This window comes from Oryx dammah, unplaced genomic scaffold, assembly GCF_014754425.2.
Source record: "Oryx dammah isolate SB20612 unplaced genomic scaffold, SCBI_Odam_1.1 HiC_scaffold_28, whole genome shotgun sequence".
Taxonomy (NCBI): domain Eukaryota; kingdom Metazoa; phylum Chordata; class Mammalia; order Artiodactyla; family Bovidae; genus Oryx; species Oryx dammah.
Window position 1 is genome coordinate 13,497,510 of NW_024070212.1, and position 26,225 is coordinate 13,523,734.

Genomic DNA, 26,225 nt, shown 5'->3' on the forward strand with positions numbered 1-26,225 from the left:
CAAACAAAACTGTACACACACTTCCTAGAGTCTTCAGTGGCCATGACCCCAGTTAAGATGGCCAGCACTCAGAAAAAATACAAAGTAATCACAAGATAGCTCACAACAGTTTGGAGGCTGCTTTACCCAAGGTAAAAACTAAGATCTAAGGACAGGACAACAAAAGAGAAGCGTCCAAACAAAAAAAAAAAAGAGAGAGAGAGACCTCACTTAAAAGTAGGAAAAGGTTCAGGGCACGCAGTGTCTGTTGGACTGAATATTTTATTTCAACAGACATCCCTGGTTTAAAAAAAAAAAAAAAGATGGAGGGAGGGGGGGATATCATCACACCCAACAGGGAGCAAAACTCCCATCCAAGAACTCAGAGCCCCTTCTGAGGCATCACTTGAGTCTTTGCTAGCTCCAAGACAGAAAGGAGCTGAATTTTCTAACTTTTGTTAAGAAAAATCTATCAAATATGTTCATTCTCGCAGAGGCGAGGGCTGGGTCCTCAGGGAAAGAGATCCTGGGCTTGGATCAGCTGGGGTCCCAGAGATGAAGCTGGGGGCCGAGCCAGCTGGGCTGCAGGAGATCCAGAGGCAGTCAGGTCCAGAGCCCTAGAATCCATATTTGGCTTGGGTCTGCCGGCGGCTGAGCTTGTTCTCCGACCAGGTGTTCTTCAGTTCCAGCTCCCGCTCCTTAGCCTGTGCAAGGAAGAGGGGGCAGGGGAGAGTCACACCAAGGCCCTAAGAAACGAGCTTCTCTTGCCTCTGTGTGCTTCCCAGTTTAAAGTCTTTCTGCCATCAAAGCAATTATGAGGAAAAAGTAAATCCCTTGAAGGATTTAATTTTCTTAATCAAGCAGAAGGGGAGGACCCTCAGAAAGCAAAGGAAAACCATCTCTTTGGGGAATTAATAGGATTCAAGCAGAAATTCAAGAATGCTGGTCCTGGGACTTCCCCGGTGGTCCAGTGGCTAAGACGCCATGCTCTCAGTGCAGGAGGCCAGAGTTCAATCCCTGGTCAAAGCTGCATGCCACAACTAAAAAACCTGCATGCACAAGAAAGACCTGCTGCAGTCAAATAACTAACTAAATAAAAGAATGCTGGTCCTTCATCAGCTAGATTTAAAACTGAAATGCTCAAATGGGAAATGACCAAATGAGAACTTGAATTTGGCATCTGAAAGGCACACAATCAGCTGCCTTGGATACCTAATGAGCGATGTGGGAGAAGACAGCATTAAAGTCCTGGACAGGTCAGAATAGGACACACCTACCAACAATGACTTAGTCTGGAGCCACTGTTTCGCTATTGTGTTGAATACAGTATATATGGTACCCAAGAAATTCACACCACTTTAGAGCACAAATTGAAGCTATGAAAAACTGACTGGACTGCTTTCCCCTTCTGACTGTGACAACTCCTAGCTCTAGGCTGCATCCTGCGAATGTACAAATGCCACCCTAGAAACGGGGCTCCTCAACCCCACGCCACCTGCTCATTTCCCCTGGGCTGGAGTAGGGTGCTGAGAGTTTGGATTTAAAAAAAGACCCCACAGGGGAACAGCAAGTAAAAAATAATTTAAAATTTAAAAAAAAATTTTTTTAAGACACTACCCTTAAATTCTTTCCCTACAAATAACAAGATAGGGCAAGGGTACAAAGGAGTCCATGAAAAAGAAGGTGAAAATATGGTAAGAACAATGAATGCAAGTTCTGGCACTGAAACCACTACCAGCATATACACTCTCCGGAAGTGACCAGGAAAGAGTCTTACTCCTTCTGTACTCTTGACAGCATTTAGTACACTAGATCTCAAAAAGTTATTTAATGACACAATAAATATTTGAAAGCTGCCATGTCCTGTCAAATAAATACCAAGAAATATTCCAATTCCAAAAGATATTTTTTAGATTATCTGTAAATTTGAATTACTTGCATTGATGTTTCCTGCCACAGAAATGAAGAACACAAAACCAACCTTACCTCTTGAGGTGTCTGTTCTGCTAAAAGTTGCTGAACCAGTCTTTCTTCAGTTTTTTAAATTACCAGATGAACTTGATATTTGAAAGAACCTTGTAAGAAACCATTTCACCCCCCCCACCTTTATATTTTAAATACCTGAATGTTCATTTACAGTTTATTCCAAGCACCTGTACTTGAGTCTTAATGAAGTGAGCCTGAGGCAGAGTAGGATAATTCTGAAGGACACATCCCCACCTAGTGGCCATGTGGAGAACTGGGGAGGGTGCCTGCTGGAAGCAGGTGTCTGACAGAGATCTCAGCCTTCAAATCCCCAGGTTTACAGGGCCCTCAGGCCTCTCACCTGATGAATCAGATACGTAATCTGGTGTTTCCGCCGCTGCTGGCCTGTTGGCTGCTCCCCTTTCTTCTGTAAGGGAAGAGAACAGTCATTAACACATTGAAAGAAAAGTGGACGTTTCTCATGTGCCCCAGTGGGACAAGGATGGGTATTAACAAAAAAACTACACAGCCCAAATCCTAGGGGGAAGAAGTCAGCTTGGAGCAGTTTTTAAGTCTATACACTTACAAGATAGTTATTTTTATTAAAGTTATTATGTAAAATTCTCAAGCTTAGAATACTTGCCTAAAAGAGTCTGCCAATATCCTCATTAGACTGGAAATACTTTGCGGTCAGGACTGCCTTCTGTATCTTTGGTAACCCACCACCCTCAGCACCAAGCATGGGACTCTGCCCACAGTGAACAGTTGACACCAGCTTTACCGCTTGCAGTCCGTCTAAAACAGTTTAAAGGTACAGGAGACCTCCCTCCCTTCTTATGTCCCGCCACGTCCTCTGCCCTTAAGGACCTCTTCATCTCTGTCCACTTCTCCCCAGTCAGGCCAGATGTCTAGTCTATCTCCTGCCTACTGCTTACTAAGCTCTCTCCCATCAATCACCTTTGGCTGAAACCCTACTCCCTCATTCTAGTAAGTACCAACAAGCAGCTTCCCTGGAATTAGATTTTCACAATCACCACGCCTCTCTCCAATTTTCCAGCCTTCACCCGTAACCGCACCGAACCCCTACCCAAACTTTGATGCAAATGATTTACTGTCAAAGTCTATATTGGTCTGGGCTTTCATTCTGCGGTTTTCCTGTCCTCTGCCAGTGCTAGTCTCAGACTAGAAGCTTCCTAATCAGCCCCACCCAACTCCCAAAACTCTCTGGAGTCTCCTCAGCACTTATGTAATCAATTTGCACCATAATCATTTATACTCAAGTGTCCTTAAAACTCTTTTTCTCAGCTACACTCTAAACCTGTCAAGGACAGGAACAGCATCCTTCTTTTTTTAAAAATCTAGCTCAATACAATGAGATGGTGGGAAAGAAATAAAAGACTTAAACCTGGGAAAACAGCAGACTCCAATTCCTTGATGCTATTTAATGTCATTTAATATGACAGTTAAAGATGACAAACATAAAACAGCCAGCTCCATCCCTGGTCTGCAGTGAGCACCAGCAACAGCAGCTACTACTGTGTGAGGATGCCTCTCCACCCAGTTAGCAGAGCATGCTCTCCTAAGTGGCTTTTCCGGTAAACAGTGATGGATCTATGCTGATCTAACCACAATCCTTTGCTCTGTCCTGTACGACCGCCAGCTTTCAGTTAAAACAAACGGCTGGGGCTCAGATGGCCATCTGTGGCCACAGAACAAAGCAAAGAAAATGGGTGGAGAAGAAGGGAATAAAATGCCCGACCTTGGCCCTGCTGGTGCTGGGCTAGAATCCAGGCTCCCCCACATCTTCCCCACTGTGGCAGGCTCATAAATGTCCATGTTTGCTGTACTCAGCTACTAGGGGAGGAGATGTTCATCATACTGACTGAAGAAACTAGCACAGAGAAGGCTGGAGTGTGGTGTGGGAAACGTGAGGAATAAAGCGTCTGAAAAGACCACAGCTGGGTACAATAAACAAGGGAAAGAAAGGGGAGAGAAGGGGATGCACACTCAGAACCCAGGACCCCAGGACTTCAGAGGCTCTGTTGTGCCCACACCTCAAAGATGTGCTGCACCAGGTCCCAACTGAACAGAATGGAGAGAGGGGTAGGACTGCGGAAAAGGGAAGAGCAGCTGTGGATTCTGTCCAGCCCGGAAGGAGCCGCACATACTGAGATCTTCCCAACTGCAGGACGGGAAACTGTTTCAGCCTTCCAGTCTCAGCAACCAGACTACCATCTAGATAGAGAGCGAAGTGCTGCAAACTTCTGGCAAGTAGGAGCTGTGCCTGGGAAGCTTGGTGTACACTGCAGTACCAAGCGGAACACGTGTTGCTCAAGGTGTAGGGACAGTAACACTGAGGTGAGGGGTCAGATTTTGCTCTGGGGACTCCAAGGTAGCCACCCAGTAGACCTTCCTTTCCCACTTACTTTGCTGAACGACTTCATGGTCTTCTCTTCTGTCAATGACTTGGTCATCCACTGCTGGGCCCCACTGAGCTGGTCATCACCTTTGATCTCCACAAAGTTGATCTCTTCCCTCCCTCGGTTCCTTTTGCCCTGCAGCCTCTTAAACTGGAAAAGGGGGGAAAAATTCAGGAGTCGGAGGTCTGGGTAGGGGATCAGGAGATATCACCAAGGATCCAGTTTATGGAATGATTTTGGGGCTCCCCAATTCCACTGTACCCTTAATTCTCTCTGTGCAGTATGTCCTTTCACCATGCCACCTACCAAGTTGACTGATGCCAGGTGAAGGGCTACTTCTCAGAAGTTCTCCTGGCCTCAGGGAAAAGAAGGCCAAAATGTATTCCCAAACGTGAGTGCAGAGATTCACTGGTATGAATTTTACTCAAATTATGTATAAACTGTATATGCCTAAAAGAACTGCACACTATTTTCAAATTAAGAATTAAAGGTACAAAAACAATTCTAGGGTTTCTCTTCTAAAAATTAGTTCTTTAACATGTCTGTTCTTTCTCATTGGTTCAGTATCACCAAATCAGCAGACCACACACCAGAATAGATATTAGAGGAGAATGTAATTCGAGATGCAGAGAGAGGAAGCCTCAAAAAAGAGCCTGGCAAAATTTCCAGGAGACTGCTACTCTTTCCCCTTCCTCCGAAAGAAAGAAAGCAAAATTATCACACTGTTAAGTCACCAGATGTGCCGAGGAGTGTCGGTGAAGAGGAATTAAATTCAAGAACACTTGGAAATCTGCAGTGAAACCCAGGTTGTGGTCTGAGCATCAGCAAGGCCTCTCTCTAACCATAAGGAGCTGACTTTTGCCACTGGATAAGCTCCCTGCTGCCTCCTAGGCTTAGAACAAAAAGGGCCTAACTACTGAACTCGTCAAGGAGGACATACACAGGAAAGTGGACGAACACAGGATTAACCACAGGCAGAAGTTTGCAAAGTTTCTGTGAAAAGGTGAGGAGAATGTTATTTTTATAAGACCTTGCATCCCCTATTTCTCCAACCCACTCCTGGTAGGCTGTGGCCTCCCTACAGATGGAATACTTTATCTCCTGAACATGACTGGATGGTCGCAAAACATGAGGTTTTCATCTTCCCTTGTGCCGAGTCAGGGAGAGGCTCAGCAGCAGGGAATAATACAGTGATGTGATGGCTGCTGTTCCCTCCCCAAAATTCACTCTCCCCCTCTCTGTTAGTATGAATGAACCCAACATTTTGGCTGGGCATCGTACCACCCAATGAAAAGACTACTACGTTCTCTTGCTAAATACGGCCATATGACAGGTTCTAGTCAGTAAGATAGAAGGAAAAGCATTCTTAGGAACTTTCAGGAAGTCTCCTAAAGGGGGAGGTGACTTTCTTTTCCCACTCTGCTGCCTGGTGTGCAGTAATGATGGCAGTGGTCTTAGCTACATTCTTATTCTTATCGAAGGGGGCTGGATCTTGACAAACTTTCGGAAGCTACCATACCAGCCTTGGCCTGCCTACCTCTAGCCTTCTTTTATAAAGAAAAAAGTTAACTTCCCTTACATATGCCATTATTACTTGAAGTTTCTCAATTACATGTTGTCAAACTGAATCCCAAATGAATACAGCTTTTTTGCTTTTTTAAAAAAAAGGAATTTCCTTTAGCTTCAGACTTGAAACCTGGTGTCTAGAGGTCAAAGACGGTCACTTGGGCTTTATTAACTTACTGCCTCGTCATCGATGAAGGACGCATCTGGGGCAATTTCCTGGGGGGGGACCAGAGCCGGGTCCTGTGCGGGATAGTAGCCACCACTGTAATAATCCTGTAGTCAAGGAGGGGAGAAAACACACCAGCTGAGGGCACAGTGCAGAGAACAGAGAAACCCTCATCTAAGAGGCAGTGGTGATACCCACACTATAGACCCCTCAAGCGGACCAGCCAAAGCACAGATCCTAAGGACCTACCCTACAACTCAAGAACCACAGTTTTTTCTGATCTACACCATCCAGACAGATGGATTTTTTTTTTTTTAGGGAAGAGATACAAGAAATAAAGATATTCTCTCCTGCTTTAATTCACAGCCTGCTCCCTTGGCTGCTTCCCCAGCATGACTGCTACTGCTGACCTCTACCGTGCCTCAGCTGGGCTCCTCCTGCTCAGAAGACCCCAATACACTCCAGTGTGAGCAGAGATGAGGAGGTGTGAGGCATGCTTCCTGCTTCTCGTCCGATCTAGCAGCCCTGGGCACAGGGGACTCCCTCCCTTAGCAGGCAGGGAGGTTGCAGATTTCTGATAAAAATAAACCACCATAAGGGTGGTATGGAATTTACAAAGCTGGGAACAAACCAGGTTTGCATTACCAGATTTTCAGTTCAGGAATTGATGACGCCCCTTTAGAGGTGAGCTGGCCAGATGCTGCTGTGGACCCTAGAGGAAGAGGGGTGAAGGCAAGGGCAAGGCCCTTACTGTGGCCAACTCAGGCAGCTGCAGGGCTGAGAAACTTTTTCCTCCCTGCCTGCACTTTTTTCTAATTCTTCCACCTTTGCCCCAAACTCTAAGAAATGCTCCTCTAAGAACATTCATTTTGTATATGAAAAATAAGGTTTAATATTAAATCAAAATAATACATAAAAAACTAAAGTAATTAAAGCATTAATTTTCATTAAAAGTACTGATAAAAAACATACATTTAAATTGAAGGGCCCGCTAGAGTAATTAGAGTGCTTTAATTTGCACTGCCTGCCTTCATGGTATCTGTAACTGCATACAAAATTCTAACTGTTATTCATTGGCTGAATATAAACTAGTGGGTTCTTACATTTTTCTCTTTCTTTGCTAAAGAGGTCAAAACATTCATCTTCCTCCTTCCGACAACATTGAGGAGAGATACACTGTCCCTGTGACCAGTCTACAGGACACAGCAAGGCTTAATGGCAAATAGGTTTCAAAGTCTTTGATCAAAACAAAGTGCCCTCAAAGTCCACCTACCATGGGTCCCTACACAGGCCTAGATTATAGACAAGAGTGACAGTGACCACTCAGAGAATCACAGTGGTTGAAGGAGACTGAAGTCTTGCAACCATCACACGCTGGTAGGAAAACTTGCTACAGCTGCCCGGCCACAGCACGAGCCAGCTGCCTCTGATCAACCACCACCGCGGCTGTGAGTTCCCAGACTCCTGCGAGCCCTCTCCATCTAAGAAAGCTCTGACCACTGGAAGTCTGTCTTAAACTACTCACAACCTGGCCTCATATATTCTCACCGTCTGAAGCCCTGGAGAACAATTTAAACAGCTCTTCCACGTAACATTTGAATAAAAGTTCTCATAACCATTTACTGAGCATTTGCTATGTTACCAATATAACTCTTGTAGTAACCCTGAAGTTCTATCATTCTTCCCGTCTTAGAGCTGAGAAATCTGAGATTCAGAGGGGCAGATAAGTAATTTGCCCCAATTCACATAGTTTGAGATTCAAAATCTAAACCCCATTTCCTGTCTCTGCCCAAACTATGGTCCCCCAGTGTCTTCTCTCCAGAGACTTAGTCCTTTGACTTTTCATGTCTCAGTCAAGGCCTCTCGCCATTCTCCTATTCCCTTTGCACTCAACTCTCCAGAGTCCCTCCTCTCCCTCCCCACTTCCTATGTTCTCAGCACGCCCCACCTCCAGAACTCTCCTTGGACTCACTGCTATCTAGTCATCTATGCCGAAGCTCTCACATCCTCTTCACCCACATGTGCAGAAGCTACCTGGGATCTCTAAGATTAGAGACTGCTCGTCTTCCACTTTCTCCCTATACCTCTCATCAGCTCGTACAATGACTCTGTGTTCAGAATAAAGGGGTCAATTATGTGGTTCAACCCGTCAGGCTTTGAGACTTAGGCAATTTTAGATCAATATGGTTCAGCATAAAGCCATAATGTTTGAGACCCGATAAGGAAAACCAAGACACCAGAAGACTCATTAGTTCAGCCAAAGTGATGCCAGAGAGGCCGATCACAGGCTCAAAGCTCTCCCTGACTGCCAGACTCCAACATTCCCCGGCCTGCCCTCCGTGTCGCCTACCCACCTGATAGTAAGCACCAGCGGCATTGGCATCGCCATATGTGGAAAACTGACTGTAGCTGTAGTCATCCCCAGGCTTAGGCATCCAAGGGGCCCCACTTGAGCCTGCTGCCATCTTGAATTCCAAGGGGGCATTGGCTGCATCGTCCTGGAAGGCCGGCTCTGCTTCTGTGCCTGGAGGCAGCTCTTCGGGGACAGTGGGAACGGGGTAAGGGTATGGCTCAACTCCAGGCGGCTCGGCCTTCTCAGGGAGGGAGAAAAAGTTCTCAGGGGCTACTTCCTCATCACTGTCGTCCTCCTCCTGCGTGATCTGTTTCGTCACCTGCAGGGCAGCACTCTTGGCGGCAGCCTTGATAGCTGAGGGCGACGGAGTGGTGGTTGTGGTGCCCACAACGGGGGCAAGAGAAGAGGACTTGGTCTTAGAAGCTTGCCTGGAGGGCTTAGTGTCAGAGGAGCCATCCGAGGGTTTCCGGGAGAAGGCGTGGGGCAGGAGCAACCTGTTAGTCTCTTTCACAGTCAGGTTTTTAGGCTGGGGAAGCAAGGCAGACAAGCCAGTCCCCTCACTGGATCCCTGGTAAGCCCAAGTTCGGGTAAGGAGGGAAGAAAGGTGGCAAGTGAGGTGTTATGATACATACTACTGACATGAAGAACAAACATTACAGTTACATGCTCCAGCCTAAAATCCTACCAGCCCTGTTCTGTCTGACCTTTGCCTACTAAGGTCATCCAAACTGGACTGGATTCCTCCTACCTCAGGCCCTTCTACTGTCCACTTCTCCCAGCTCCTCTACCACAAAACCTTTCCTGATTTTTATTTTTTTGCTAATATGATACAGTTAGTAAATACATTATCTTTCTTCTCCAAAAGCCCAGGGCTCTCTCCAGCTGATCAATGAATATCTCTCAATATCTTAAAGGTTCCTCTTAAGCATGGCAACTCCCTGCTTCCTTTGGATTGCCACTCAGAGTCAATAGCAAGGCTCTGTCCTAAAAAGACCTTCATACATCCCGCCCAAAGTTCCCTCCCCGCCCAAGGAAAGCCCTAGAGATGTGGTATATCCAGCTTGTTTATGCCAGAGTCAAGCATTTAGTTTATCAATTTGTAAGTTAACTGGCTCAGCCCATCCAGAGTCCCCGTTACTCACAAGAATCTTTCGGATTCTGCTTTCTGAATAACAAGGCCAGCTGGCCTAACTGTCGGGCTAAGGGAGGTACTGGTTTGAAGGAGAATGGAGTTAGTGTCACTTATGGACACTGTGTCACTGTCCTGGAGTAACCATGTACTTCAGCATTCTCGGCCAAGAAATGCCCAGAATGAGTAAACTAGGGCTTCTGAATCAAGCAGCCCAGGCAGAACTGTCCACCCAGAAAATGGGCTCTTCTCCCTGCTGTCTGCGTTCACAGACTTAGGTCATTCCATCCTGGCAGACACCAAAGGCTCAGGCTCATAAAAACCAGACTGAGGTGGAAGATGGAGCATGTACATCCTTCAGGCTCCCTTTGGAGCATGTGACTTCTCAGCTACATCTGGGATGATGGCTACATCCCTCTGCAGTGCTTGGTCCACACTCTGCCTTATCAGCTCAGAGGTTCTCTAGGCACTCATCTCTTCCTACCATCTGAAAGACAGCTCTTTACTCCTAGAGTGCGTTCTGAGCCAGTGTCCTCCCATCTCTTTAGGTGCCAGTTCACTTCCTCCAGGAAGCCATTCTGACAACAGGCAACAACCGGCTTCATTCAGTCCCAGCAAGTGACTATCTTTCACAATTCTTCCTCCATAACCCACGACAGACATGGACACAGCATCACTCTCATCAGTTATCTAACTTCCATGTGACTGTGTCCTTCTAAGACCTTCCAACATGGGATGTGACGCCTTAACAGACTCAGGGAAGGGACCACCTCAGGATCATACACCTGAATCAGGAGATAACCACCTTATAAAGGAAAAGCCTCTTTTACATACAATTGACATACAATTAACATGAGGTCAGAGGGTGTGTAAATCACTGAGTGTGGAGCTGAACAGGAAGAAACTCCTGGGAGGCAGAACAGAGGCCCTGGGACAAGGGAAACGGGAAATGGCAGCGAGAGCATCTCCCAGCACTGTCTGGTTAAGGACTTCTGGTCTTTACGACAAAGCAGCGGCCAAACGCTGCAGGTAAGAGCATGGACCCGACAGTGAGACTGCCTCAGTCCGATCGCAGCTCGGCCCCCACTAGTTGTCTGACCCTGGGCAAGTTCCTTAAGGCCTCATTCTCCTCATATATAATACAGGAATGATAGTGACACTCTGGTTTAGGTACTATTAAGAGGATAAAATCAGTTAAACACTGGTATAGCACTTGGTACTATTTAAGTTTCTTCTCCAGGTTAAAAATGAGACTGGGAGAAGACGGATAATTCTAAAGTTCATAAGTCCCATAACATCATTTTGACCAATCCATTTATTCTACTGTTCCTAAATAATCCTTTTACCTGAAATGTAATAAATCAAATTGAGTTCCAATTCATCTCCCTACCACGCCTGTCCTCTAGGAGAGGCAACGCCAGCACACTAAAGTCAGTGAACAGTGAGGGGAGGGCAGAAAAGCACAAGGTCTGATGTTACCTGGAAAAAACTACACTCAAATAGGCAGTCCTCGGTACCAATATCTGCATTTGCTTAAGCTTGATTTGGAAATTTCCCATCTTCCAGGAAGCAATATGGGGAGAAATGGCTGCTGTCACAAAGCTTACCTGAAGGACAGTTTTCTTCTTTGTGGGTTCATCTTCCTCAGAATCTGACTAAGAGAAAAATAAACAAAATAAGGCCTCGCTGTTTAAGGACAATAAGGAAAGCACTCACCTTAAATGAAGAAGAAATAAAGGCCTGGACAACAGTGGCTATCATCTGTCTGGGCCCTTCCTCTGTATGAGGGATGTATCTCCCAGGACCAGCCAAACAGCTTCAGAGAATGAGGCAGGCATTGACCTCCCCTGGTCACTCATCCTCAAACCCCCAGACCTGTTCCAGAGCCTTTTGCATCAATTTTGTCCTTTAAATTAAGACTACTTCCTCTCATTCAGTCTTTGGTGGCAAGAAAAAGCTATACCCATTCTTCTTCCTATAAATCTGTCCACTAGAAGATGAATGGGATTTGGCCCACAATCTCACCCAATCTCAGCTTCACTTCTAAAACCACTTATATAGACTACATAACCACAGGGCCAGGGAACTCCTGTGGGATTAAGTGGTGTGTTAACTACTCTTCTATGAGACATTAAAGGTCAAAGCCATTGGAGAAATCCATTCCTCTCCAAGTATGATCTATTGTTTAAGTATGCCAGACAGAGTCGTTCACGTCTAAGAAGGCAAGCAAATGATGACTGTGAGAATTTGGGGCAAGAAGGGAGGTCGCTCTGTGTTATCCCTCTGATTCATCAGGACTGTTTCTAAAACAAGCTCTCACACTGAAAAATGGCCAAACTTTTAGTTCAACATCAGCTCCTCAGCCATCTTCAACTATCAGAAAGATGCAAGGCATATGAAAAGCAAGCTTTAACATTTTATTTTAAAAAATTAATATCCAAACTGAGAACTTTAAAACTTTTGCATTTGTTGTTAAGACCCTGGTTTGGGGCACCTGTAAATAAAGGTGATTAGGCAGGAATCTACGATTCTTTCTTCCATCCCCAAGATTTTAAACAACTCAAATTCTCTGCCTATTTTTTTCAACTGAACCTCATATGTCACAAGTTCCCCACTGGATTCAACTGCTACAGGGACCTTTTGATCATCATTACTCAGAACCCACTGTATGGAAGACACTGTGCCAGGCACTACAGACACAGCTCCAGCTGGTGTCCTATGGCTGGGTTACAGGTACTACGATGATATTCATCCACGCAGGCAACAGGATAGGACTTGCAGCAGGCAGAGGCCTGGCCCACCGATTTCCAGAGGCACAACCTGGACTACTTTCTCCACTGTGCTTCAAAGATTTTCTTGTATGCCAAGACATGGGAAAAGTACCAGCCCTCAAGAAACTTGAGTCCAGTAAGAAGAAAGACAAGTACTCAGATAATTGTAATAAAAGCAGTTAAGGATAACGGCATCAACTGCGACTCCAAAAGCTCCTCAAAGAACTGGCCGAGCCTCCGCGGATACTTCTTTCACGGGAGCTCCCCACCTTATCACTCCTCCTGCAGGCTCCTGGGTGACTGCCACCCCTCACTCTCCGTCAGTCTGTACTCTGTTCCTCCTGACCTGAAACTCTGAGGCCTTCCTAAAGAGGCTCACCTTGCTCTTTTTCACGGAGCCCCTGTGCTGTTTACTTGTCTGGGTGCCATCAGGCTAACAATGACTCATTTGTGCTTGCTCTGTAAGTGGTGCCTTTTTCATGTGCATATATACTTGCCTCACTAGAATTAACACCCAAAAAAGAAGTCTTTTTCATTATAGGGGACTGGAATGCAAAAGTAGGAAGTCAAGAGATAGCTGGAGTAACAGTCAAATTTGGCCTTGGAGTACAAAATGAAGCACGCCAAAGGCTAACAAAGTTTTGCCAAGAGAACCCACTGGTCATAGCAAACACCCTCTTCCAACAACACAAGACTCTACACATAGACATCACCAGATGGTCAATACCGAAATCAGACTGATTATATTCTTTGCAGCCAAAGATGAAGAAGTTCTATACAGACAGCAAAAATAAGACCGGGAGCTGACTGTGGCTCAGATCATGAATTTCCTATTGCAAAATTCAGACTTAAATTGAAGAAAGTAAGGAAAATCACTGGACCATTCAGGTATGACCTAAATCAAATCCCTTATGATTATACAGAGGAAGTGACAAATACTCAAGGGATCAGATCTCATAGACAGAGTGCCTGAAGAACTATGGGTGAAGGTTTGTGACACTGTACAGGAGGCAGTGATCAAGAGCACCCCCAAGAAAAAGACATGCAAAAAAGCAAATGGCTGTCTGAGGAGGCCTTACAAATAGCTGAGAAAAGAAGAGAAGCAAAAGGCAAAGGAGACAAGGAAAGATACACCCATTTGAATGCAGAGTTTCAAAGAATAGCAAGGAGAGAGATAAAGCTTTCTTGGTGATCAATGCAAAGAAAGAGAGGAAAGCAACAGAATGGGAAAGACTAGAGATCTCTTCAAGAAAATTAGAGATACGAAGGGAACATTTCATGCAAAGATGGGCACAATAAAGGACAGAAATGGTACAGACCTAACAGAAGCAGAAGATATTAAGAAGAGGTGGCAAGAATACACAGAAGAACTGTACAAAAAAATCTTCATGACTCAGATAACTGATGGTGTGATCACTCACCTAGAGCCAGACATCCTGGAATGCAAAGTCAAGTGGGCCTTAGGAAGGATCACTAGGAACAAACCTAGTAGAAGTGATGGAATTCCAGTTGAGCTATTTCATATCCTAAAAGATGATGTTGTTAAAGTGCACTCAATATGCCAGCAAATTTCGAAAACTCAGCAGTGGCCACAGGACTGGAAAAGGTCAGTTTTCATTCCAATCTCAAAGAAAGGCAATGCCAAAGAATGCTCAAACTACTGCACAACTGCACTCACCTCACACACTAGCAAAGTAACATTCAAACCAAGTGAGGCTTCAACAGTACGTGAATCAAGAACTTCCAGATGTTCCAGCTGGATTTAGAAAAGGCAGAGAAACCAGAGATCAAACTGCCAACATCTTCTGGATCATCGAAAAAGCAAGAGTTCCAGAAAAACAGCTACTTCTGCTTTACTGACTACACCAAAGCCTTTGACCATGTGGATCACAACAAACTGTGGAAACTTCTTAAAGAGATGGGAATACCAGACCACCTTACCTGCCTCTTGAGAAATCTGTATGTAGGTCAAGAAGCACGTTAGAACTGGACATGGAACAACGGAAAATGAGGTTGGAAAATGAGTACGATAAGATTGTATATTGTCACCCTGATTGTTTAACTTATATGCAGAGTACATCATGAAAATGCTGGGCTGTGAAGCACAAGCTAGAATCAAGACTGGGGAAGAAATATCAATAACCTCAGATATGCAGATGACACCACCCTTATGGCAGAAAGCAAAGAGGAACTAAAGAGGAGCTGGAAAAGTTGGCTTAAAACTCAACATTCAAAAACCTAAGATGGTGGCATCCAGTCCCATCACTTCATGGCAAATAGATGGGGAAACAATGGAAACAGTGAGAGACTGTATTTTCTTGGGCTCCAAAATCCCTGCAGATGGTGACTGCAGCCATGAAATTTAAAAGACGCTTGCTCCTTGGAAGAAAAGCTATGACCAACCTAGACAGCATTTTAGAAAGCAGAGACCTTACTTTGCTGATAAAGGTCCATCTAGTCAAAGCTATGGTTTTTTCAGTAGTCACGTATGGATGTGAGAGCTGGACCATAAAGAAAGCTGAGTGCTGAAGAATTGATGCTTTTGAACTGTGGTGTTGGAAAAGACTCTTGAGAGAGTTCCTTGGACTGCAAGGAGATCCAACCAGTCCATCCTAAAGGAAATCAGTCTGGAATAGTCATTGGAAGAACTGATGCTGAAGCTGAAGCTCCAATACTTTGGCCACCTGATGCAAAGAAATGACTCCTTAGAAAAGACCCTGATGCTGGGAAAGACTGAAGGCAGGAGAAGGGAATGACAGAGGATGAGATGGTTGGATGGCATCACTGACTCGATGGACATGAGTTTGAGCAAGCTCCAGGAGTTGGTGATGGACAGGGAGGCCTGGCGTGCTGCAGACCATGGAGCTGCAAAGAGTCAGACACGACTAAGCGAATGAACTGAACTGATCCGTGAAAATGCAAAAAATGTATACTAACTAAAAATTTTTAACAGAATTCAAGGATTATTATTCTCTCTGTTCTGCCAAGAAGTCAAACACAATCGAAGAAAAGCCTTAAGCCCCGAACACCCACGCATTTTTTACCTTTTCTCTCTGTTCCAAACTCCACTGCCTCAGGGTTTACTGACCGTTTCCCTTTTCTTTTTTCTCCCCCTCACTCCTCCTTCCCTTGTTTTTTGACTATGAAGACTTTCTCCTTTTCAGCAGACCACACAGAACCACCTCACTGTGGGGTACACAAGGTTGTCATGAAGTCCCCAGGCACGTTTAAACTTTAACATCTTAGGCAATATGTCCAATGGAAACAATCTGAAAAGAAAATGTTATCAAGTTTAAGACGATTACATTCATAAAACCGTACAAGTATATTTTTATTTTTCAGATCTGTGACAAACAAGAAGTGGCTACTCTGAAATTGTAGGCAAACTGTCCTATGGCTAATAGAATTGAAGGCCAGATCAGCTGGGGGAAGAAAATTCAATTTTTCCTTAAATGTCACAGACGGTTTCCATTATACTGTCAACCTAAGTTTAAAGCTTAAAAGTACACACACGAAAAACTGTACAAAGATTTTAGGAACACCTTATTAATTCCGGATTTAGAGGACTGCTACGGTTAACTCACAACCATCCTTCTCTCTTTGAACATCTTGTACTAATCTACTGAGCCCCATTATAAATCACCTCATGATGGGCACAAACAAGACTCCCTAACACAGAACACTAAGACCCTCAAAAAATGTGCTGAACCCCTAAGCCCTTCTTAAGACTATTCATCTTTGAGAGAGGGGCAGAAATAAATCTTTACCTCTTAAAGCTGACAAACGGCTCTGAGACGTTCAGTAACCTGCCTGGGCCACAGAGGAAGTCCAGGGCCCTTGGGAGAGTAGGGAAGCAGAATGAGAACCACTTGTCCCGAGTTAACTTTAGCCAACTAGAGAGGCTGGAAACATGGAACTCACTGGTTCACTATGGAAAAGAGGCTGAGAGGCCACTCAAAGGACTTTCAGGCATGTGTGGGCTTGGATGAAAACAGGAAACCAAAGAAAGCTCAGCAAGGAATTATCCAAATACCTCACACACAAAAATAAATTTCAGTTCAGAGTACTAAAAAGGAGGAGATGAGTAATCCAAAATCTGAAAGAGGTGCCATGTATCTTCCAGTCATGGGGTCAGGGGCTCTCTTAGAGCATTTAAAAGGAAGATTAATTCCGCTTCTATCAGGAACCAATTAGAGGCAACAGGATCAGCCTAAGCACAGTATTTAATTTAGATACAATGAGAACTTCCTTGATGGTGAAAAGTACATGACCATACTGGGTTTTTCTTTCCCCTTTATCATGGTAAAGCATATATAACATAAAATGTATCATTTTAACCATTTATAAGCATACAATTCAGTAGCATTAAGTACATTCATAATATTGTATAACCATCACCACTATCTATCTCCAGAACTTCTCCTCATCCCAAACTCTGTACCTATTAACAATTCCCCATTCCCCAGTAACCTCTATACTACTTTCAATCTCTTCATTTGCCTACTCTAGGTACCTCATACAAATGGAATCATATAATGTGTCCTTTTGTGTCGAGCTTATTTTACTGAGCATGTCTGCAAAGTCCATCCATATTGTAACATGTATCAGAACTGCATTCCTTTTTAAGGTTGAGTAATATTCCACTGTATGTATATACCACTCTTTGTGTATCCACTCATCTGTTGCTGAAAACGTGGGTTATTGCCACCTTTCGGCTACTGTGAACAGTGCTGCTATGAACACTAGCATACAAGTATTTGTTTGAGTCCCTGTTTTCAATTCTTTTTACCTAGGAGTGAAACTGCTGGATCATTCTAATTAACTTTTTGAGAACCTGCCAAACTGTCCTCCACAGAAGTATATTAAAAGGAGGCTGCTGAGTCAACTCCTAGAGTGCTAAAGACCAGCGCAAGGCGATCCAAGTGGGTCTGTGTCATCTGACCCAGAGAGGAGGAGGATGCTAGAGATACAGGAGCACCGAGGGCTGGAAGAAGCAGGCTGAGCCAGAAAAGGCATTCCCAGGTTTTCGAGACACAAACTGGCTGTCTCTTAAGAACGACGTGCTGTATTTCTTTTTGGCCTCATAAGAGCCTGGCCTCGGTGGCCACCACTGTCCTCTCTGTTCCAGCTGCCAAGAGTGACAAGACACACACACCCCGAGACTGCTGAGCAAGAACGGAAACAGACATTTTCCATTAAGCCAGGCCCAGTGGGATCTGCTAATCTATGAGAGTCTCATTCCCCATGGCAGCCTCCCTCTTATCTTCCCAGGCTCTGGTTCTGACAGACTCCCTTTCCAAAAAGCAATCACTAGTTGCCAGGGCCAGAAGCCAAGAAGAAAATCAGAGCCCAAGCACAGACCACTGCCCCCCACCAACCCCCAGGCTCCAAACTCTAATCACTTACACACGCCTCTCTGCTATTATCCCAATTAGCTAGATTCATCAACTGTTTTCCCCTTTGGTCTCAAATATGTTCTTACATCTGCCCGTTCAGTTGGGCATCATTTTCTCTCCCACTTTTGCACTCCTCATAGTACCACTTTCCTAGTTCTGGTTGCTCAAGACTCTTCTATCTTTTTGGTAGGAACTATGATAGAAAATTTGGAAAACTCAGCAGTGGCCACAGGACTAGAAAAGGTCAGTTTTCATTCCAATCCCAAAGAAAGGCAATGCCAAAGAATCTGTCTCTTTGCAACCACATGGACTGTAGCCTACTATGCTCCTCCGTCCATGGGATTTTTCCAGGCAAGAGCACTGGAGTGGGTTGCCATTTCCTTCTCCAGAGGATCTTCCTGACCCAGGGATTGGACGCGGGTCTCCCGCACTGTAGGCAGACGCTTGATTGTCTGAGCCACCAGGGAAGTCCAAGAATGCTCAAACTACCGCACAGCTGACTCATCTCCCACGCTAGTAAAGTAATGCTCAAAATTCTCCAAACCAGGCTTCAGCAATACGTGAACCGTGAACTTCCAGATGTTCAAGCTGGTTTAAGAAAAGGCAGAGGAACCAGAGATCAAATTGCCAACATCCCCTGGATCATCGAAAAAGCAAGACAGTTTCAGAAAAACATCTATTTCTGCTTTATTGACTATGCCAAAGCCTTTGACTGTGTGGATCACAATCAACTCTGGAAAATTCTGAAAGAGATGGGAATACCAGACCACCTGACCTGCCTCTTGAGAAACCTATGTGCAGGTCAGGAAGCAACAGTTAGAACTGGACATGGAACAACAGACTGGTTCCAAATAGGAAAAGGAGTACATCAAGGCTGTATATTGTCACCCTACTTATTTAACTTCTATGCAGAGTACATCATGAGAAACGCTGGGCTGGAAGAAGCACAAGCTGGAATCAAGATTGCTGGGAGAAATATCAGTCACCTCAGATATGCAGATGACACCACCCTTAGGGCAGAAAGTAAAGAGGAACTAAAAAGCTTCTTGATGAAAGTGAAAGAGGAGAGTGTAAATGTTGGCTTAAAGCTCAACATGCAGAAAACAAAGATCATGGCAACCGGTCCCATCACTTCATGGGAAATAGATGGGGAAACAGTGGAAACAGTGGCTGACTTTATTTTGGGGGGCTCCAAAATCACTGCAGATGGTGACTGCAGCCATAAAATTAAAAGACGCTTACTCCTTGGAAGAAAAGTTATGACCAACCTAGATAGCATATTAAAGAGCAAAGACATTACTCTGCCAACAAAGGTCCATCTACTCAAGGCTATGGTTTTTCCTGCGGTCATGTATGGATGTGAGAGTTGGACTGTGAAGAAAGCTGAGCACCGAAGAATTGATGCTTTTGAACTGTGGTGTTGGAGAAGACTTGAGAGTCCCTTGGACTGCAAGGAGATCCAACCAGTCTATTCTGAAGGAGATCAGCCCTGGAATTTCTTTGGAGGGAATGATGCTGAAGCTGAAACTCCAGTACTTTGGCCACCTCATGCGAAGAGCTGACTCATTGGAAAAGACTCTGATGCTGGGAGGGATTGCGGGCAGGAGGAGAAGGGGACGAGAGAGGATGAGATGGCTGGATGGCATCACCAACTCGACGGACGTGAGTTTGAGTGAACTCCGGGAGTTGGTGACGGACAGGGAGGCCTGGCGTGCTGCGATTCATGGGGTCACAAAGTCGGACACGACTGAGCGACTGAACTGAAGATAGAAAGGAACACAACACACCTGGGAGCAAATATGACTTCTGCTCCTCTCAAACTACGTGATTTTAGCTCTGTTCTCTAAATTCCTATATCCTCACCTGTAAACTAGGGGTTAGACTGAACTTAAGAGTCGCTGATGTGCCCAGCACAGTGTCAGACACTCCACAGGTGACCCACAGATGTTGGCGCATTCCTCTTCCCCTTTCTATCTAGGGCTAAATCCTAGCTAAATTCACCGCAGTCAACTCTTAACAGAAGTGACCAAAATTAGTGAAATTTCAATTTCACAGCTTCAAATCTTTCACTACCTGGGTAAGCAATTTGAAAGGACGTGTAACACTAATCCAAGTAACTCTGAAATTTCTATTTGTGTTGGAAGGCATATTACATGACAGAAAACCCTTAGAGCAAACTTATTCCTCTAATTTTGTTTTTTTTGGTACCCTAATTTTAGAAGTCTGCATCTCCTAAGCCCACAAAATCAGCGGGCTGATTTTCTTAACCACTGTTCAGAAAAAGAACAGTAAGAAAGGAAAAGGAATGATGATTCCCCATTTTATGGATCATTCCTAATTTTTGACTCATGTAAGTCAAAAGCTGACTGAATTTGATATTGAAACGTACCTGGAGAGAGAATTTCCCCTGTTCCCTAACTGTGGCTGATCGATGAGCTGACTCAAATCAAACCAATCATAGTCTCTCTCCCAGAAAACCAGACCGAACTAAAACTATAGTTCAATCTGAGCCAATCACTAAAAGGAATAAATGAAAAACCAAGGAGGTATAGGTGGCCATCTTTCGTCTGCAACAAAAGTTAAGAAGTAGAAGAAACTGGTCTGCAGAGAAAGAATGAATTAAAGGTGCAAAGAGAAGCTGTGAGGGTCCCTGACAGATCTCCAACTCCTGATTCCAGGCCCTTTCCAGGGTACCTCAGTATATTTATGATGCATTTCCACTTATGCTAGCTTGGAGCAGTTTCTGATACTTGTAACCAATTAAATCTAACTAATCCCCAACCTGCTCTGCCTTTGTATTCCCCAAATAAACAGCACCACTACCCTCCCAGCTGCCTGAGCCAAAAGGTCAGCCTTGACCCCTCTCCTACACCCACGCTGCTACTGCTAAGTCGCTTCAGTCGTATCTGACTCTGTGCCACCCCACAGACGGCAGCCCACCAGGCTCCCCCAGCCCTGGGATTCTCCAGGCAAGAACACTGGAGTGGGTTGCCATTTCCTTCTCCAATGCATGAAAATGAAAAGTGAAAGTGAAGTCGCTCAGTCGTGTCTGACTCTTAGTGACCCCATGGACCGCAGCCTACCAGGCTCCTCCATCCATGGAATTTTCCAGGCAAGAGTACTGGAGTGGGGTGCCACTGCCTTCTCCACCTTCACCCACGACATCAAATCAATTCCCTGGCCCACGACATCCAATCAATTCCCTGGTCTTACCACTTCTCCCTCCAAAAAAAACCTGGAACCTCCAATTCTCTCCATCCCCACTACTCCCTCGTCCAGGCACCATCATCTCTCACACTGTCTCTACCAGTCTGGTTCCCTCCAGATCTCTTGGCACCCTGTGATCAGAGGAGTCTTGCTCAGACTTAAGGGCTCTTCACTACCCTAGAATTACGTGCAAAGGCCTTGGCATTGTATCCAAGGCCCATTATCATCTGGCCTCAATCTCTTTCTCTCTGGCCTCTTCTCTCATCACTGCCCCTGCCAACCATGCACTGCAGCCATGGTGCCTTACTAAAGCTTCCCACAAAGCGTTTGCCTTCTCTCACCTCTGGGCTTTTGCATTCCGTTCCCTCTGCCTGATGTCCTCCTCTTCATCGCCCCTTTCTCTGGCTACCTTCTGCTCACTTGTTTTATCTCTAAAGTGTAGACATCATCTCCTCCTGAAAGCCTCCCCAACCTCTAAAGTTGATTAGTGCCCCAAAGGAGAGCTCCCACGGCACCAGCTCTCTCACGGTCCTTCTGTTTTGACCTTGCCTATCTCCCCCCACACAGACCATCAGCTCCTTTTACAATAGGGTCTATCACGCTCACTACTGTACTCAGCACCTGGCACAGAGAATCAGCTCAATAGTGGATGAAGGAATGAACGAGAGTTCCGAGTTAACTGATCCCACTTCAGCACCAAATTCTAAAGGAAAATTATTTAAGGAAACCTAATTCATTCACTCAGATGTTTACTGAAAGCCCAATAAACACAAGACACAGAGCTTAGAACCACAGGACCTTAAACCCACAGATATTTCAAAGGCGAAGGTCACCCTCACCTATCCACCTTAGAACTCTCTTAGGCTACCTTTCCCAGGAATTACATGTTCAGAAAACAAAACACTAACTTGTACATAACAAAAATGGGAAACTGAACCAGTTAAGGGCTAGGATTTGGTTTTATTCTAATTATCCATCTCACAATTTATCTCAGGAATTTAGCAAATTATACTTACAAAGGAGGGATAGTTAAAAGTCCTCAGAATTTTCCGCCACTTCAGCCGGCCTAAATGGAAGATTCTACAGCCTCTACCAACAACTTTTCCTGATGCTACCTCTGAGGACCTAAAAATGAGTTTTTCCACTGTCACTGGAGGGAAGCAAGCTAGCTCAAAGTGCCATCTTCCCCCATATATCATAATTAGGCTGAAAGGAAATTTGGGAAGAAAACTGTGAAAACAGAATGCCCCCCAAAATGAATCTATTTTCCTCTGTCTTAGGAACTTTCCTTTGTTCCAGGTTAAATCAAGAGCAAACAAGTTTCAATGGAGCAACAGAAGGCTTTTTGGAACCCTAGTCTTAGAAATAACAGACTTGGGTAAAAAAGAAGGGGGAAATGATTTGGAAAAAGTTTGGAACAAGATAGTAAGAGAGATTCTGGAAATACCTTCCATAAAGAATCCATAGTCATTTGAATTCATTCACTCAAAATATTTAGATAGTACTCAGTATGTGCCAGGCATTGCTTTAACCACTAGGAATTCAGCAGTGAAAAAAATAAACAATAAGCCCTGTCTTGTCTTCATGGAGCGTGTATACTAGCAAAAGAAGTGAGGCAAATAAAATAAACAGTATGTGAGATGGTTAGTATGTCATCTCATACATAGCAAAGTAATGCTCAAAATTCTCCAAGCCAGGCTTCAATAGTATGTGAACCATGAATTCCAGACATTCAAGCTGGATTTAGAAAAGGCAGAGGAACCAGAGATCAAACTGCCAACATCCCCTGGATCATCGAAAAAGCAAGACAGTTCCAGAAAAAATCTACTTCTGCTTTATTGACTATGCCAAAGCCTTTGACCACGTGGATCACAACAAACTGTGGAAAATTCTTCAAGAGATGGGAATACCAGACCACCTGACCTCCCTCTTGAGAAATCTGTATGCAGGTCAGGAAGCAACAGTTAAAACTGGACACAGAACAACAGACTGGTTCCAAATGGGGAAAGGAGTACGTCAAGGCTGTATACTGTCACCCTACTTATTTAACTTCTATGCAGAGTACATCATGAGAAACGCTGGGCTGGAAGAAGCACAAGCTGGAATCAAGATTGCCAGGAGAAATATTAATAACCTCAGATATGCAGATAACACCACCCTCAAGGCAGAAAGCAAAGAACTAAAGAGCCTCTTGATGGAAGTGAAAGAGGACAGTGAAAAAGTTGGCTTAAAACTCAACATTCAGAAAACTAAGATCATGGCATCCAGTCCCATCACTTCATGGGAAATAGATGGGGAAACAGTGGAAACAGTGAGAGATTTTATTTTCTTGGGCTCCAAAATCCCTGCAGATGGTGACTGCAGCCATGAAATTTAAAAGACGCTTGCTCCTTGGAAGAAAAGTTATGACCAACCTAGACAGAATATTAAAAAGCAGAGACATTCCTTTGCCAACAAACGTTCGTCTAGTCAAAGCTATGGTTTTCCCAGCACTCGTGTATGGATGTGAGAGCTGGACTATAAAGAAAGCTGAGTGCCGAAGAATTGATGCTTTTGAACTGTGGCGTTGAAGAAGACTCTTGACAGTCCCGTGGACTGCAAGGAGATCCAACCAGTCAATCCTAAAGGAGATCAGTCCTGAATATGCATCGGAAGGACTGATGCTGAAGCTGAAGCTCCAATACTTTGGCCACCTGATGCAAAGAACTGACTCATCTGAAAAGACTCTGATGCTGGGAAAGACTGAAGGTGGGAGAAGGGGATAACAAACAATGAGATGGTTGGATGGCATCACCAACTCTATGGACATGAGTTTGAGCAAGCTCCAGGAGTTGGTGATGGACAGGGAAGCCTGGAGTGCTGCAGACCATGGGGCTGCAAAGAGTTGGACATCACTGAGCAACTGAATTGATCTAGATAGTGATAAAGTATCTTAGATGGTGGTGCTATGGAGAAAAATAAAAGAAGTGCGGTGGGGTGGAGTGGGTGACGGAAAGTAACAACCGAAATAGATGGTTAGCAAGTCCTCACTGGGAACTTGTCTTTTAAACCCAGATTTGAAAGAGGTGAGTGAGAGAACATTCAGACATCTGGAGGGAAGAGAACAGAAATAGCCTCCAGGCTGAGTCGGAAGTCTGAAGAGAAGCAAGGGCGAAAATCAGCTCTCTGAGGGTTACCAGAGGTGAGCGAGGCATGGACCAACTGAACTTTTAGAAGTGAAAGAATGGGAAGAACTCCAGATAACTCTAAAGTATTACCTGCCCCTAGATGTCTCTTCTATCTCCCAAGTGCTCACTCCAAAATAGGTCTTCAATTTTTCTGATCCAACATTCAGAAAACGACACAAGCTTGGTTGCCTCTTCTATATGTAAACAGTGAAACTGAAGCATAGGCCTGCAGTTCAGCTAAACCCTGAATCTTCACTCTGCCCTTCACGAGGTAAGATCTTACACAATGGACACCTGTTTCTCATCTGTAAAAATTAGAATGTTATCTCTCACAGTTCTGTGGTAATTCAAGGAAAGGGTCAACTCCTGGCAAATAATCTGTACTCAATAAATACTGAATTTCTTCATAACTTCGCTCAAAAATAGAATCCAGGATTCCTATCCTTTCTGCTCAGACCCTGATGCTTTTACGTTCAGAGGCAAAGCAAAAGGTTAGTTCTGAATGTTGGCCAAGGGCTCAGGAATTGTCTCCTGTTACCTCTTCAAATGCCACATTTCATGCTGTTGTGAGTACTGCGGGGGTTTGGGGGTGACCTGCGGTGACGATGCAACAGAAGGAATGCAATCAAGGGGCCCCAGGCCTGGCCCTATCAGCGTCAGGTGATGGTGTAAGGCCTTTCCGCGGGCGGGTCCAGCTTGGAGAAACACGCAAGGACAAATACCCTAAACTCCCCAAAGCCGACAAACTTCAGCTCGACTAATCGCACAGTACCAGGAATCCAGTGGTCCGGAATCAACGGATGCATTTACAGGAGAGAGTCTCCGAGCCTCCACAAGTCCCTCCCACAGCTGAGCCCATGCCCAAACCCAATGGACAGTGGGGGTGCCCTCCCCGGATACTCACATCCCCTTTATGCAACTCTGGCGCCGCAATCTTCACCGGCTCTGTCCTCTTCTTTGGCTTCGGAAGCCCCAGGGGGGGCCCGGCACCGCCGATAGGGGGGGGCAGACTGAGGCCAGGGCCTCGGGGCGAGGGCAGCCCCAATCCGAGGCCCTCCCCAACTCCCGCCGCTTCAGCCGGGCTCACGCCAGGAGGTGGGGGGAAGCCTCCCAGGCCGAAGGGCAAGGGGGGAGGAGGCTGGAGCCGGGGGTCGCCGGTGGGTGGGGGCAGCAACAGCGGCGGGGGAAAGGCTGGGGCCAGCATCTGGGGGGGCGGAGGCAGCAAGGCCGGACCCTTGGGTGCGGGAAGAGAAGCGAACAAGCCCCCTAAAGTGGGCCCAGGAGTAGGGGCCGCCGCCTCCTCCTCCTCCTCCGGCTCCGGCTCAGCCTCATCCGGCTCACTTTCATCGCTGCTGGCGTAAGCAACCAGCGACATGGCGCCGCCCGCCTTTGGGGCGCCCTTGCCGGCAGACGAGGCCTACTTGAGACCGGGGATGTCCGGAGGCCTAGTGTGCCCCCCCCACTCGGCGGGGAGGGGAACCAAAAAGCCCGCCTTCTCCGTACTCTAGGGCTAGCCCCGGCAGAAGCCCATGCCCATAGTTGATTTCCACCGAATAAGGCTTCCCCCTTCACTTAAGCTCCTAGTCCCGGGCAACTACACACAGCTAATGGCCGCCGAGTCACTCCGCCTCCTCCTCGCCTCACTAATATAAGAACTACAACTCCCAGAGAACACTTTGGCCACGGCACCATTATCCGCCGCAGGAGCGCGGCGCAAGGCACGGCGGGAGTTGGAGTCAGAGGAAGGATTGAGGGGCCTGGAGAAAGACAGGCGCTAAATCCGCCTCTGATACTAGGACTCCTGGGATGAGTAGTTTGGGGTTTGTTTGGGTTTTTTTCTTTTGGTCCCCTGACAATTCCTAGATAACTACAAGCCCCATCGGTCACCGCGGTAGTCACGGAGACAGATAGGAGAGCATTTCGGTACTTGAAGTTCTCTAGGGCAGCTGCTTGGGCGCTAAGATTTATGGGAAACGTAGTGCTCTTAGAAACTGCAAGTAATGTCGGGACTGCCCCCCCCCCCCCCCCCCCCCCGGCCCCCCCCCCCCCCCAGGGTAGCTTAAAGAGAAAGTAATCTGTAAATGAGGCTGATGAAGTCTCCTAGTC

General features: G+C 45.6%; 1 protein-coding gene across 1 annotated transcript; it reads right to left on the reverse strand.

Annotated features, from left to right (window-relative positions):
• Window positions 1-241: 241 nt before the first annotated feature.
• Window positions 242-25,780, reverse strand: PRCC (proline rich mitotic checkpoint control factor). Its single transcript, XM_040230231.1, has 7 exons — window positions 25,024-25,780; window positions 11,186-11,233; window positions 8,451-9,017; window positions 6,108-6,203; window positions 4,371-4,514; window positions 2,306-2,371; window positions 242-683 (listed from the first exon to the last, which is right to left on the reverse strand). Exons 1-7 carry the CDS (start codon window positions 25,492-25,494, stop codon window positions 597-599), a joined length of 1,479 nt encoding a protein of 492 aa, XP_040086165.1. The 5' UTR covers window positions 25,495-25,780; the 3' UTR covers window positions 242-596.
• Between the last annotated feature and the right edge of the window lie 445 nt (window positions 25,781-26,225).